General features: G+C 43.4%; 1 protein-coding gene across 3 annotated transcripts in view; it reads right to left on the bottom strand.

Moving 5' to 3' along the window:
• The window catches only part of sipa1l2 (signal induced proliferation associated 1 like 2), an 80,009-nt gene that overhangs the window by 24,853 nt on the left and 41,827 nt on the right, over nt 1–13,329 (bottom strand). For all 3 annotated transcript variants that reach the window (XM_069145057.1, XM_069145059.1, XM_069145058.1), the window contains exons 7-9: nt 13,066–13,223; nt 11,893–12,469; nt 5,281–5,555 (exon numbers count right to left, since the gene is read on the bottom strand). In XM_069145057.1, the coding sequence (XP_069001158.1) occupies nt 5,281–5,555; nt 11,893–12,469; nt 13,066–13,223 (1,010 nt within the window). The remainder of the gene's footprint in view (nt 1–5,280; nt 5,556–11,892; nt 12,470–13,065; nt 13,224–13,329) is intronic.

The raw sequence follows: 13,329 nt of genomic DNA on the forward strand, positions 1-13,329 counted from the left end.
TATTCAGCCTGAGGCAGACAACTAGATAGAGAGTGTCTTCCTGTAGGCACACACATGCCTGCACACTGACAACAATAAAAACACAAACATGAACAAACATGTGCAGAGCCAGCGCTCACATGTACGTCAGAGATCAAAGTAGAAAACATTTTAACTATTTTAATAGAGATGAAAATCTCAGCTCGCTTCTCAACCAGAGTCTCTCCCTCGACATAGGAGACTTTTCGCCTCTCCATCTCCATCCCATTACTGCGAACAACACCAAAGATCTCGGGGATGGACAAGGCCTGTGATGCCATTTCATGCAACATTAATCTTTGGGGCTGGGCAGAGGCTCGGTGTGTATGTTTGGGAGGGGAGGGGGGGGGGGGTTTACCGGGTGGTGGGTCAGGGTTAAACAGTCTGGGCGCTCTGCTAGCTCTCCAAAAGCATCTCAAGCATGACCCTAATGATTACACTGCATCCCCCCTCCCCCCTCCCTAAATCCATTTTCTAGCATCCACTGGAGGGTGGAAGGCTCTGTATACTTGGCCGTGGTCATATATGTACACACTGTGGGGCTTGAGGAGGGCGCATTGTCTGATTGCAAAGGCTGCGGTGAAGGGGGTGAGTAATCCATCTCAGAGAGACCCTTTCATCAAACTGGGCCATGGGTAGCTGGGCTGTTTACAGCTGGCCTCCAACTGCTGCTGTGGGTGTTATAAGATGTAACTAAAAGATCATCCTTCGCATCCTTTGCTTCCTCCTCTGCCATGTCCCTCACATCTGGTCAGTGTCACAGTTAAGCTGGCCTCATCCGTGATGGAGGACTACATCCATCACATCTTACAGTGAACATAAATTATTTACTGTATGTATGTTGCATGCATGACGGGTTCGATATATGGGGCAGTGGGGTGGGGGGTGGGGTAATGAGAGGCATTACGACATCCGGCAATCAGACATGTCCATGAATGAAAAAGCAATCTATCTAGTTGGATGAAGCTGCTGTATATGTATAAGAGCGTAGAGAGCAGCGATTCAATAGATACAATCCTTATCCCACTACTTTCATTGCGTAACCCGAGGTGCTTCAATCACTTTTTGTTCAGGATGCTAACAAGAGTGTTAAATCCTCCAGACTGATGGTCAATTGTTTTTTAACAGGGCCGCTAATCCACTCATTACCTTGATTAAGTGAGTGTGTGAGTGTGTGTGAGTGTGAGTGTGTGTGTGTGTGTGTGTGTGTGTGTGTGTGGGGCCATGCCAGGTTGCCACACGTCATTACGCCCTGAATAAGCTAAACGTAGCTAACAGCTTGTCAACAGCAAAGGTCTCAGCCATTGTCCCTTGCTGTGCTTTTTGCACCAGAATGGCCGTGAAGTGACAAGGAGAATTTCTCTTATGATCCTAATGTCCTCCCTCTGCAACATTACAAACTTGGCTGGAGGTGGGAACAGCCTTCATATCGGCCTGATGTATGTGGAGTGTGCTTCTTGTTTGCAATGTATAGGGGTGGCGACTTGGACTCACTCTGTATAAATCACAGAGGAACAGCAGGAAACGGGTGTTTGGTCAACAGTTAAAACCTGAGCTGGAGGCTGGTGGTAGAGGAGAGTCTGTTAGACAAAACCCAGCCAGCAATAAGGAGGGAAAGGAAGCAAGAGACTGGTGAGAAATAATGTTGTCTGCTTCCTCTAGATTCCACCGAGCACTGCAGCTGCACTCCTTCAGCTTCATGTGAGTGGCTGTAAATTAGGTCACATAAGCTCGCAGAGACCATCATCTACAACTTAAAACTAACATTCAGTCAACTAAACACAGTTACGTGTAATTTATTAGGGGCAATAATTTGACAGCACAATCGCCAAAATTTGACGTGACATTACTGAAACAACATCTCGATAAAGTAGACAATTAAAAGAGTTAAGGTTAGTTAGCAGACTGTTACTAGTGAACAATCAGCTCCTTCAGCCATTGGCTCTTAACGCATTACAATAGATCAGTGTGACAACAGGACCTTAGACCTCAGTCAAAGAGCTGTCACTCTAATGACAGGGCCGGCGAGTGAGGGACATACTAATCCATTCCCACAGTCAGAGTCCATGTCACAGCAAAGAGTCACAGAGGTTGTGACCTCCACCAGGTCTTTGCAGACTGTTGTCAAAAGGTTTTTAAATAAGGTGTGCTGAAAAGTGTAAAGAATAGCAAAGGGGGGGGGGGGGGGAAACTCTTTTCAATGATTTCTTTGCAAACTCGATCAAAAGAGAAATAAAGAGCTCCTGTGAAGAATGAGCGGGGGATTAAGCCGAGCAATTTGTGATGCAGATCCTCCGGGTTTTGGTGTGGCGGTGCTCCATTCGCAGGGTGTTGGCATGGGAAGTGAGAAATCCGGCTTTACTTCAGACCAGATGAAAATCCGCAACGACAAGTCTGATGACACTTCAAAAGGAAAGGTCACAAGTGGCCATCTGAATGTCATAGGCAATACTCATTATCAGCAGGATTCTGGCGCAGGTTGAACCCACTTAAAATTCAGGTTAGCCATTATTTCAAACACAAACCTTTATGAGCAAAACCTACAGTGCACAAAATGCTATTATAAAGAACATAAAAAGGCTTGTGTAAAAAAATAAAATAATCCCTGTCCATGCAGCAACTGTTTTTCTGTTTCTGTGTGCCTTGTAATAATCATGCGTTTTAGTCCATATTGTACTGATCCTTTTGTTTACTCTGACGTCTCTGATGACCACATACCAAAACACACAATCACTACAATGTTCTGTACATCACATTCCTGTTTCAAAGAGCTAATCTTCTTCATCTTTTTCTCATTAGTTTGATCCAAGGCTAACATGTTGAACTTGTTTAAAGCTTTTCAGAGTGATGATGGAAAAGCCGCTGGTACTGCACGGAGCTAAAAAACCACATCCTGCCCCGAGTGTAAATAAATACAGCACTAGGTAAGGCTAATATTAGAGCCATATCTCCTCTGGCTTCAAGACCGAGAGCGGTGAAACCGTTTAGGGCATAAACAGCTTGAAGAGGTTTGCCACAAAACCGTGCTACACAGTGGTCCTGATTTTTTACATTTGTCAATGTAACTTGCAAATAATCTTAGCCACAAGATGAAAATGCCAGTCCTCGCTGAACATGAGGGAGTCACAACAATATTCGGACAGTTTAAAAACAGTGAAGAGGAAGCACGCTACCTCTCGCCTCTGCATGTGCTTGTGAAAAAAAATGTCCCTGCCATGGCAGCAGTGTGGAGCCAGAGTACATTGTCTGGAGGTCATGAGAGTCTTGTCCATTGTTGCCAGACTTACCCCCATCTCTGTGGCCACAGGGGGACTGACTGGGGCCGCTGGGCCCCCGTTGAATTCCTTTCCTTTGAGATAATAGTGGAGAAACTGGAGCACTTATTGTTGACTGCAACACTTTAGCAACTCAAAGACGCAGCAGCGAAAAGAGTTGCAAGCTCTTGAGATTCTTCACCCGACCTCTCACCTCTTGATTTGTTGGAGCCTTGGGAGAAATTTCACAGGACCCTCGATGAAGCCGTTTGGTTCTCATGAGACGTCCATGAGAAAATGTGTTTCGGTGAAATGGGGCTCAACAACACTGACAAGCGTGGTTAGAAACACATACTAATCTGCCAGATGCATCTGTTAGCAAACGCAATATATGGGTCAAGCTTAAGCATTTATGCATCATAAGTACTAAATACATGCGTTTGGGTGCAGTGGTAGGGAGCACTTCTGATATTTTTGAAGCTATCTCTGATTGGCTGTCCATTGTGGCCTCACAGACTTCAGTGGTGTCAGTCAAACCCGGCCAGACGTCCTTCACTGGCACAGACACCATGTGAGAAGCTTCCTTTACCAAATCCTCCATCCTGTAACCACAGCTCCGTGGAGCTGGACATGCGTTCGCCGATACAGAACCAGTTTTGGAAGATGTTTGTTTTGTCTGCTTTCTGCTTCTCTGAACTGCGATTAGGATTGTATCATCATGTATCATCGCCGATCTTGGTAAGAGGATTAGACGTCGGTTCTGCCAGAGTGGCTGCTGCGTTGGATTCGCAGACGAGGCCCGTTAGCTCACCATCTGGGGCAGCAAATATGTTCCTCCTCGGCTGCCAGACCAGAACGCAAAGTTGAAGCACAATTAAACACGTGCCTACTATGCAGTCTACGACATTATGACGCACACAAACACACAGCTGCTGAAGCTCATATTCATTCAGAATATTTAGCAAGGCTGCTACTAATATCATTTACCAAAAACATACATGAAAGAGAATCTAAAATCGCTCACTCATCAGGGATTTATCAAAACTCTGATCAACACTTTTGTTGATTGGCTTAGAAATACAAAAAAAAAATAAATAGAAGATTTATTATTTCTTGTCATTCACATGTTTCTCGTTTCAATGATTAGCTAACAACATAAGTGTTACTTGCAACATCACAAACAGAAAATGGGATTATGTTTAGGTATTCTTTCCGCACATTGTCGAGCCATTCTGCTGTGGTTATTTGTGACAAAGTGGCACCAGCGTTTTCTGGTACACAAATCTGTCAGCCTGAAGCCGAAACAAAACAAAGATGTCGAAAAATGTGAGTGTGAAAGAGTGACGGATACGATTTCACAGGACTGCCTGTCTCAAAACAAGCAGATGTGCTTCCAGAACAAGCGTCTTAGACAGACCTTCATCTCCTCCCATCACAAAGGATCGTCTGAAATATGCTTCTCTCTTTTTATTGTGGGAGCAACGGACTCTTCCCATGCGTGTGTGTCTCTAAAAAGGCGAACACTCCCATCTTAATTGCTGAATAGAACAAGGTGCAAGGATAGAAAAAACGCAATCTGCAAATGTGAGCTGTCAAACAATGGCAGTGAGAGTTGAGCCATTAATCAAAAGGCTCCTCTCATTATCATTAGTGAGAAACACTGACTGTCCATGTCTGATTCTACGGCCCTGCTGGAGCTTTCTCTCTCAACGAAGAGCGAATCCTCTCCAGAGAAATCAGTGGAGAACAACATCAACCCTGGTACTACACAAACAGTATGTAAGCATTTCTTTATGCTAATCATCTCAAACATGAGAGAAAATGTCAAGCTTATTTACCCCAGCTGCATGGAGAAATGAGAGAGGGAAACTGTCATCTGTTACGATGTCATACATTTTTTTTTTAAAGGAGCGCCTGCTTCTGTCTTGCTAACCACAACATAACAGCCAAAATCTTAACACAGCAGGAACTCTGCACACGGTATTGAGGAAAAAAAGAGAGAATTTACCTTCGAGGAGTGCCGTCTTCATGAGGCTGGATGATAACCACTTTGACAGTGACAGATGTCCGCAGCAGGTCAATCATCTGCTCGTGAGTGAGAGTAGCTACAGCCACCTTGCAGATCTCCACCAGTCGGCTGCCCTGTCGCAGCCCTGCCTTCCAGGCGAAGCCGAAGGGCTCCACATCGGCCACGATGCCCTCGAAATTGACGTGGAAACCGAGCTGGCCGAGGCCGTTTCGACGCAAAGTCATCTCTGATGTCTCGCAACCTCTGGTGGTGATCTGGAATCAGAATCAAAATGGATTTGTTCATTATCTGCAATAAAAGCCCTTCAATTTCATTTGAATTGCCCTGATCAAGAGACATTACAGGCACTTTATGTGAAAACAAAGTGCAATACACAACCACAGAGAGGAAATAGAAAGCATGCATAAAATAGACAGAAAGACCGGATGATGAGTGATCTTAATATTCTCTAATAAGAGCTTTCTGGATCTTCCAACAACAGTCTATGCTTTGCTTCTTTTGTCCAAGATGTGTGGGTTTTTATAACAAAACAAACACATGCACACAGAAGAAAAACACTATCAAAGCATCTGAAGAGTAAAAAACCCGTCTTCGGGCAGAAGTGCCCGAGCATGTTTGTTTGGCTAATTCAAAGAGCATTTAAAAAAATAGATTTAATGAAAAAACTGCTCAGAGACAGCTGGAAAAATATTCACTTCACACAAATACACGCGCGTCTCTGTGGACAGTAACTACAGTAGCTTTGTGGATGCTGCATCGGGAATGAGAATTTAATTGGCCCCTGAAACATGGATTTGTCCACTGAGCTGAGTCCATTAGCCCCCGTTAATGTCTAGGAAGAACTTGGAGCACAACATATAAACACAAACACATAATCTGCATCAACTGGCAGTGAATGAACACATTTAGTTTCTATCCAGCATGAAAAGAGGATTCACTTTGACCCTTTCTTTGCAGTTTTGGAGACCGCAGCCAGAGACTTGACACTCTACCCAGGGATCCTCGGTGGCCAGTGTGTTGCGTGCTTGGATGAAACTTAAAGTTGGTTCTCGTTCAATCATGTACTCGCATGCAAATGAAGTTGCTCACTTTGCTCAGTGGGAGCCTGGCATAATCCTTTGCTTTAATGCAGTTCAGGTTCAGACCAAGTTCAGGCAAACTACTCACTTCAGCAGCAATATTCCAGTAGAGCGCATGACTACCAATGAAAGTAGAGATGAAAACCACAGCTGTGGCCTATCTTTGTGCACCTTGATGACATAAACTGACTGAGCTTACATACTGTGCACAGTGATGTGCACATGCAGAGTAGGACTGCCCAGTTTCCTGTCTTATGACAACAACAAGTAAAACTCACTGCATCCACTGAGCTTTAATCACCCATCAGATTAGTCTTGCTTCAGTTGCGGGTGACTGCCTCCGTTCGCTTCAGAGTGGCAGGTGGCTTCAGGGACACATTAACACGCACTATGGATTGTCAACACTTTCTCAGATTCTCACACTAGCAGAAATCCAACCCGGTTTTTCGAGAGGGGACTCCAACAACATGCAGTAACTGAGTCCTCTTCATGAAACATGACACTAAAACTGTATTAACTTCAATAAGGAATTCACTAAAAATACATGATTATTCTGCATAAAACATCGAGGCCAAGAGAAACTGGAGATGTGAAGTTGTCTGGGGTAAAGTCTGGAGGTAAATGGTCTGTGTATGACATTGGCCTGGGTGTCAGGGACCATGAATCAAACTGCCCTTTGTCAGAAATCCACTAGGTCTAAATAATAGCTTTCTAAATGCTGTCATTAGGGTCCTTTATTCAGTCCAACCACAAAGTGAATGTGCTCAGGTTCTCCTCTGAATGGCCATCCACAATCCATAATGCCTGAATCTAACAGGACACTCATTATCTCACAGGAGGGATTTGTGGCCTATAAAGTTATTCTGATAAGAATAGTCACATGAAGTCTGGCAGTGAGAATGTATGTGTGAGACCCACTGACCAAAGTGTTTCTACGCAAAACCAAATAATGGGCTTTAATAACGGGTGGCATAAAACTACAAAACTACCCTAAAGGAACAAACACTATCTTGGGTGTTGCTGGCGTTGAGTGGGAGGTGTGACATGGCTTTAACACTGATGATACCGTCTGTGGAGGCACGTTTCACAGACAGGACAAAACCTTGTCATTCTACTAGACTTAAAAAAAAACCAACAGCATCACTGATTGGTTAATCCAGTCATCTCCTCATGGCAGTATGTGTGTTTGTAACAGGGATCAACATCTGAATCCAAGAGAAACACTTCTAATGTAATGAAGAAACACTTTTACTTAATAGGGAAACAGTAACTATAGCAAGGCATTAATGTTCAAAATAACTCATAAAACCTCAACATGGTGATGATTTAGACGGATACTGAACACCAAGGGGCTCACTGACAATCACCAAATATGACAATCTGAACTATTTTCAGACCGTTTATATGATACATTGTTATTAACAATAATAATAGTAATGAAAATGACCATTTGTTGGAACCCTTAAACTGATTTCAATTAATAGTTTTATCTGTAAGATTTCAGAAATTTGCTAAAAATGGCCGGTAAAATTGAACATAACATTCAAATTTTCTTTTGTCCGACCAACAGTTCAAAACTTAAAGATTTTCAATTTATAATCAAAAATAACAAGGAAAGCTTCAAATCATTACAGTTAACAAGCACAGATTATTTGATATTTTTTGTTTGAACAATCACTAAAATGATTAGTCAATTATCAAAATAGTTGCGGATTAAATTGTCCATCAATTGAATAATCGATAAATGGATGAATTGTTTCAATGCTACTGTAGATGGTTCTCCAATCAAGATATAACAATAATAAATAGACAAACTATTAGAAAACTCCTCTAAAGAGTTTATCTTCATCAACTACTTTGGCTCTTCTGTCACTCAGATCAATACAATGTCGATTGCTTTTGTTAGTAAATGAATAAATACACACAAAAATAGAGTAGATTGTCTGTACTTTGTTCCAGAATATACGGCACCGGAGCCAAGAGAACTTGTCTCATAAAAGCCGAACATGCGGCCACCCAGCTCAGCAACACCCTGGAGAGCAGGACTTTATCACAAAGCTTTTAGTTGTGCTCTCACACTCTGTGTTACACTGGGCAATCTGTTCACTCTGGTTCACATTACATCACAGGTCCGGCAGCCTGTAAATCCACCCAATGAAACATGACTCGAGTCAACCTCTGGGCATTTAGGAAAACACAGACACCTTTGGGACAAAATATGCACGGTCAGCTCGTAGCCAAATGTGCCTACTGATGCTGCTGCTCCGCTGTCTGCACGGCTAACACAAACAGCCTCCCGCTTTTTGAGACTTCTCCTGAGCTTCTCCTGTTAAAACACTCCACAGAAATCCTTTGGATAAGTGGACACTAAATGTGAGGGAAGATTAGCATAGTGAATGAGGAAGTGATGTCCTTTGGCTAATCACAAATGCAAATATATCCTGCTCTGTCCTTTCTTATGATGAGTGGAGAAGACAGTGAATGACATCTGTGTCCTTTAAGGATTAATTATGGTAAATGCTTCTTCATGTTCTGGTGTTTTTTGAGGTTGTTCGGATAAGAAAAATTCACTTGTTCTAAATCTTTAGCTTTTCTGAACTTCTGTGGTGATAATAAAACTTATTTTCACCTCCTGTAATCCTCAGAAGAATCCGTCTTGTTCAGGTTTCTAGCAGGAAATGGACTGTCCTATGTTGCTGGCTGAATCAACGATTTGTTCGCGAGCAATATGTTGGAAATTTAAAGACGGTTAATGAGGCTGCCAAAAAAGGGATAGGTGTGGGATGGCGTGCAGGCAAGCACAAATAAAGGTCAGGCACAGCTCAGGTTTGAATTTTGGGATTCAACCTAAATGTTGTTTCAAGGAAACAAAAGGTGGCCTGATTAGAGATTCAGTGAATAAGCTCACCATGGGAAGTAGGTTAGGAAGCCCATTCAGCAACACAAGGGGTGGAAACAATGCAGCGTCCGGGCTGAGGAACCAGGTGTGACTTATGTTTTCAAGAAACCCACGTGACACAAAAATCACACAATGCACCCAAGGAATTGTACAGATGGTCAAGGCAGAAACACAAGATGGGGATGAGAGGACTTGGACTAAGTGGGAAGCTCTCAACAGGAGTGAAGTAGCATGAAGCCAAATGTCCTCTATTCTTAGTCTATCAGAGCCAAAAATGTGTCGGTGTCCACCGCCCCCTTTAAAAGTGGGTTGGTGTCCTGTTTAAACTGTCTCCTCCAAAACCTGCACCCAGATATCCTCCAAAATCACGTCATCGCTAATCTTTCACTCCATTAAATGAACTGTCTGCTGTAGGGAATGGCTCTGATGAAAATGTGGTAATATTTCATGATGGTTTATCCTGATCAAGAGCGGGTCAACATCTGCAACCGCCTGACCTTAATGGTTGACTGTGCACCTCAGCGGATTCTGTGCAATGAGCCAAAGAAAGCTAACAACAGGAGGTCTATAATCCTCTCTGGACTCCAGTGAGTCTGCTTTACAGTTTCACGTTCAAGGACCAGTACTGGAAAAAGGCAGTGAAAGACACAGCAGACACTCAGTGTACAGCTGCAGCTTGTGAGACTTGACAGGACAGACATATTGTAAATTGAGTGAGCAACAGTTTTGCTGGCATAATGATAATATAAATATATAATATAAAATAGCAGTGTTTGTGGTAAGTAATACAGCTACACTGTTTGTTTCTCCACAACTATCCCATATTAAAATGCTTCATTGCACCAATTAAAGTCAAGATGGCCATTTTTTTTAAGAGGCCATGCAGCATGTGTATGAAACAGTCTTTATACATTTACTGGGCCACTGTGGTGACAGACTCCTATTACTCAAACTACTGGTGAACTCCTCTGTATCTCTCCCATTATTAGATACTGGGAATAACAGTTTTGCAAAGCAGTCTTCACGCCCTTATCACTAGTCAATAAAGCTGCAATAGCAAGGACAACAAGACAGGGTCAAAACCTGTCTGGACCCTCTAAAGGGCTATTCATCTCAAACAAGGGCTTTTCACGTTATTAGGCTGGGAGAAGCCGCAGCAGTAATGCGGTTGTTGTACCAGACTTATAGTGGTGAAGAGAGGTGAGCCGTGAGGCAAAGCTCCCTATTTACCAGTCGGTGTACATTCCTGCCCTCACCTCGACCCAGAGTTCATGACCGAAAGAAAAAGCCCACAGATTCAAGCGACTGGAATGAGTTTTCCTCTCCAGGGTGGCGGGCCTCGCTGTCTGTGACAGGATGAGGAGTTCAACCATCAGAGCAGAGTCATAACTGCTTCACATTGAGAGGAGTCAGTCGAGGTGGTTCAGGCATCTGGCCGCCTCCAATTGGAGGTCTACCAGGTACATCCAGCTAAGGCGAGAGCCTGAGCTCAGTCCAGGACAAACTGAGGAGATCTCCCAGTTGACCCGGGAGCAGCTCTGGATCCCCCAGAACGACCTGAAGGAAGTTGAAGGAAACGGGGAACATCTGGGATTCTCAGATTTTCCTTTTGCCACCATGACCCTAAATGGACTAACTGGTCAGGAAGAAGAGCTTTGAAATTGAAAGGGACACAGTAAGTCCCATCATTTGTCCAACCAATGGCAAAACTTTGATCCCTCTCTCTCTCCCTCATTCACTCACTCAGTGACAGATATTTGCATTTATAGGGCTGGTCCTGCTGCAGTCCAGCTAAAGATGTAGTACCTGATCAAGTATTACACCTTTCATAGATTCGATGAACTACTGGAAGATAAACGAGGTAAATCGATGCAAGCCGGAGGGAAAAAGGCCCTGAAATCTACCCAGGGCGCCAACCAACTAATGTCTAACTGGTGGCCATATTAGAGATGAAACCATCAAGCCAACCATAGTATCACCAGAGCAACCAAAGCAGTGACTGCTATGGGACCAAACAAAGCAACAGGTGTAGAGGAACTCATGACATTACAGCCTAGATTATGTTTTATATATGTGCTGAAGATGTTTTGTGACGCTGTCTCTCTTATTTTCCTGAACCACAAAAGGTATTCTGTGACTCAGCAGGCAAAAGGTGTAATCATTATTTTGCTGATGTTGATGTTTAGATTCCTTTTCTGTCTGTTGGTTTTTCTGTTTGTGTATTAGTGCCAACCTGGGTTGCACTTTGCCCAATCCATTAAAACTGCTTGACACACCAACGGTAGACGGCTTAATTGTTTTTACTGTAATGTGCTCATTATATCCAAAATAAACAAGATGTCAAACTAAGACGAAACCCTCAATTAGCCACAGACAGTGCAAACACAGAATGAATTACTCCCTCTGAGGGGGATGCAGTGTTTTAAAACTGATTAATCTCATGTCTTTTGTTCTCTGACATCTCTGTATGGTATGATTGGAAACAGACGCTGAAGACGGGGGCATAAAACATGCAACAGATGATCAGATAGTCTCCTCTGTGGTTGAATCCAGCAGTCATTAAGGCCTCTAAAATAACAGCGATTAGTAGAGTTGAGTCTTTAAGGGTCTTACCTCTAGTCTTTGCACCATCTCCCGGATGTCTTCTCCGCAGTTGTCGTGGGCAGACAGCATGACACACTCGCCGCGCTCGTAGAAGATCTTAATGCTCATAATCCCTGAAGTCCATCCAATGACATCGCGACATGAGCAGTTGAAGACCACGTTTCTTGAGTCCTCCTCAATGAGCACAATGAACTCATTGGATATGCCGAGCAAGCAGTACACGTCCATTGACTGGCCAAAGTCCCGGGCACAGACGCTCCATGTGATGGCCCCGACACTGAACAGATGTGCATCCTTCCTGGGTTTCACCTTCTCCTTCTTCTTGGCTCCGAGGGTGATGAAGCTGAATTTGACAGCCGAGTCTATCGTAGCTGTGCTGACAAAGTTCTCGGCGAGGTCCTTCAGGTACTCCTGCCGCGTTCGAGTCGCCATGGCTCTGAACTTCTCAGACTTGTGTGCAGCGTTCTCTCCATTGATGACCTTGGCAAGCAGGAAGTCCCTGAAAACTGCTGACTTTGGGAAAGTTACAGACTTGGGAATGGGGGGGCCAAACGGAGGCACATCTTTAGATCTGGACACGGCCACGCTGGAAAACATGGAATCAGTAAATCAAATGAGGTGGTGACAGTGAAGAAAAACAAAGTGAAGAGGTCTTGAACTGTATAATGAGCAGCCATGTGAGGACTGTTGAAATTATATGGCTTTCAGGGAAATGATTCCTTGAGAGACTAATCTTGCTCTGTTCAACAAGTGCTATGTTATTAGCGAGAGTCAACTTCAGAAACACTCGAGGACAGAGTCGTAAGTCATAATTTTAAGGTGTCTCTGAAGATAATAACTGTATCATCACTGAGCGGATCAAAAGAGCCTTGTCATTCCAGCACATTACGATGAAGTCATGACAGAAACCACAGAAAGCACTCAGCAAGCTATCATTATTATTCTTTCAAATTAAGTGTTCTTTAAAAGTTCATGGAGAGCCATTTGGCATGCAGACATTTATGCAAAGCCCATCAAAAGATCAACACATTTCCTCTAACTGTATGAGCAGATTAGTTTGCTCCTCATCCCACAGTGAAGCGCTCTAATATTTGGTGGTTTGATTTCAAGCCATTAAAGTCAAATGTTTTTCTCTTATACTTGCTTTTCTTTACTAACCAGCAGTGTGCTTGTTCCACTTACCTGTAGCAGACGTTATCAGTGCAGGGGTTGTGGACTTTGACGATAACAAACACATGTTGGAAATGAGAGCGGATGCTTTTCGGAGTGAAAGGAAGGGCCCCGGGCTCCTGGAACACTATGGTGACAATATCATTGCCAATGTGCCTCTTCCTTAATAACTGTAAAAAAAAAAAAAAAAAAAAAAAGTGAGATAGAATCAGGTACAACAGGAAAAGATGACATAATGAAGGAATATAGGAAGATAGTTGAAGAGTACAAGGATTT

This window comes from Embiotoca jacksoni, unplaced genomic scaffold, assembly GCF_022577435.1.
Source record: "Embiotoca jacksoni isolate LCO1_2020_lvr unplaced genomic scaffold, fEmbJac1.0.p SCAF_12, whole genome shotgun sequence".
NCBI lineage: Eukaryota > Metazoa > Chordata > Actinopteri > Embiotocidae > Embiotoca > Embiotoca jacksoni.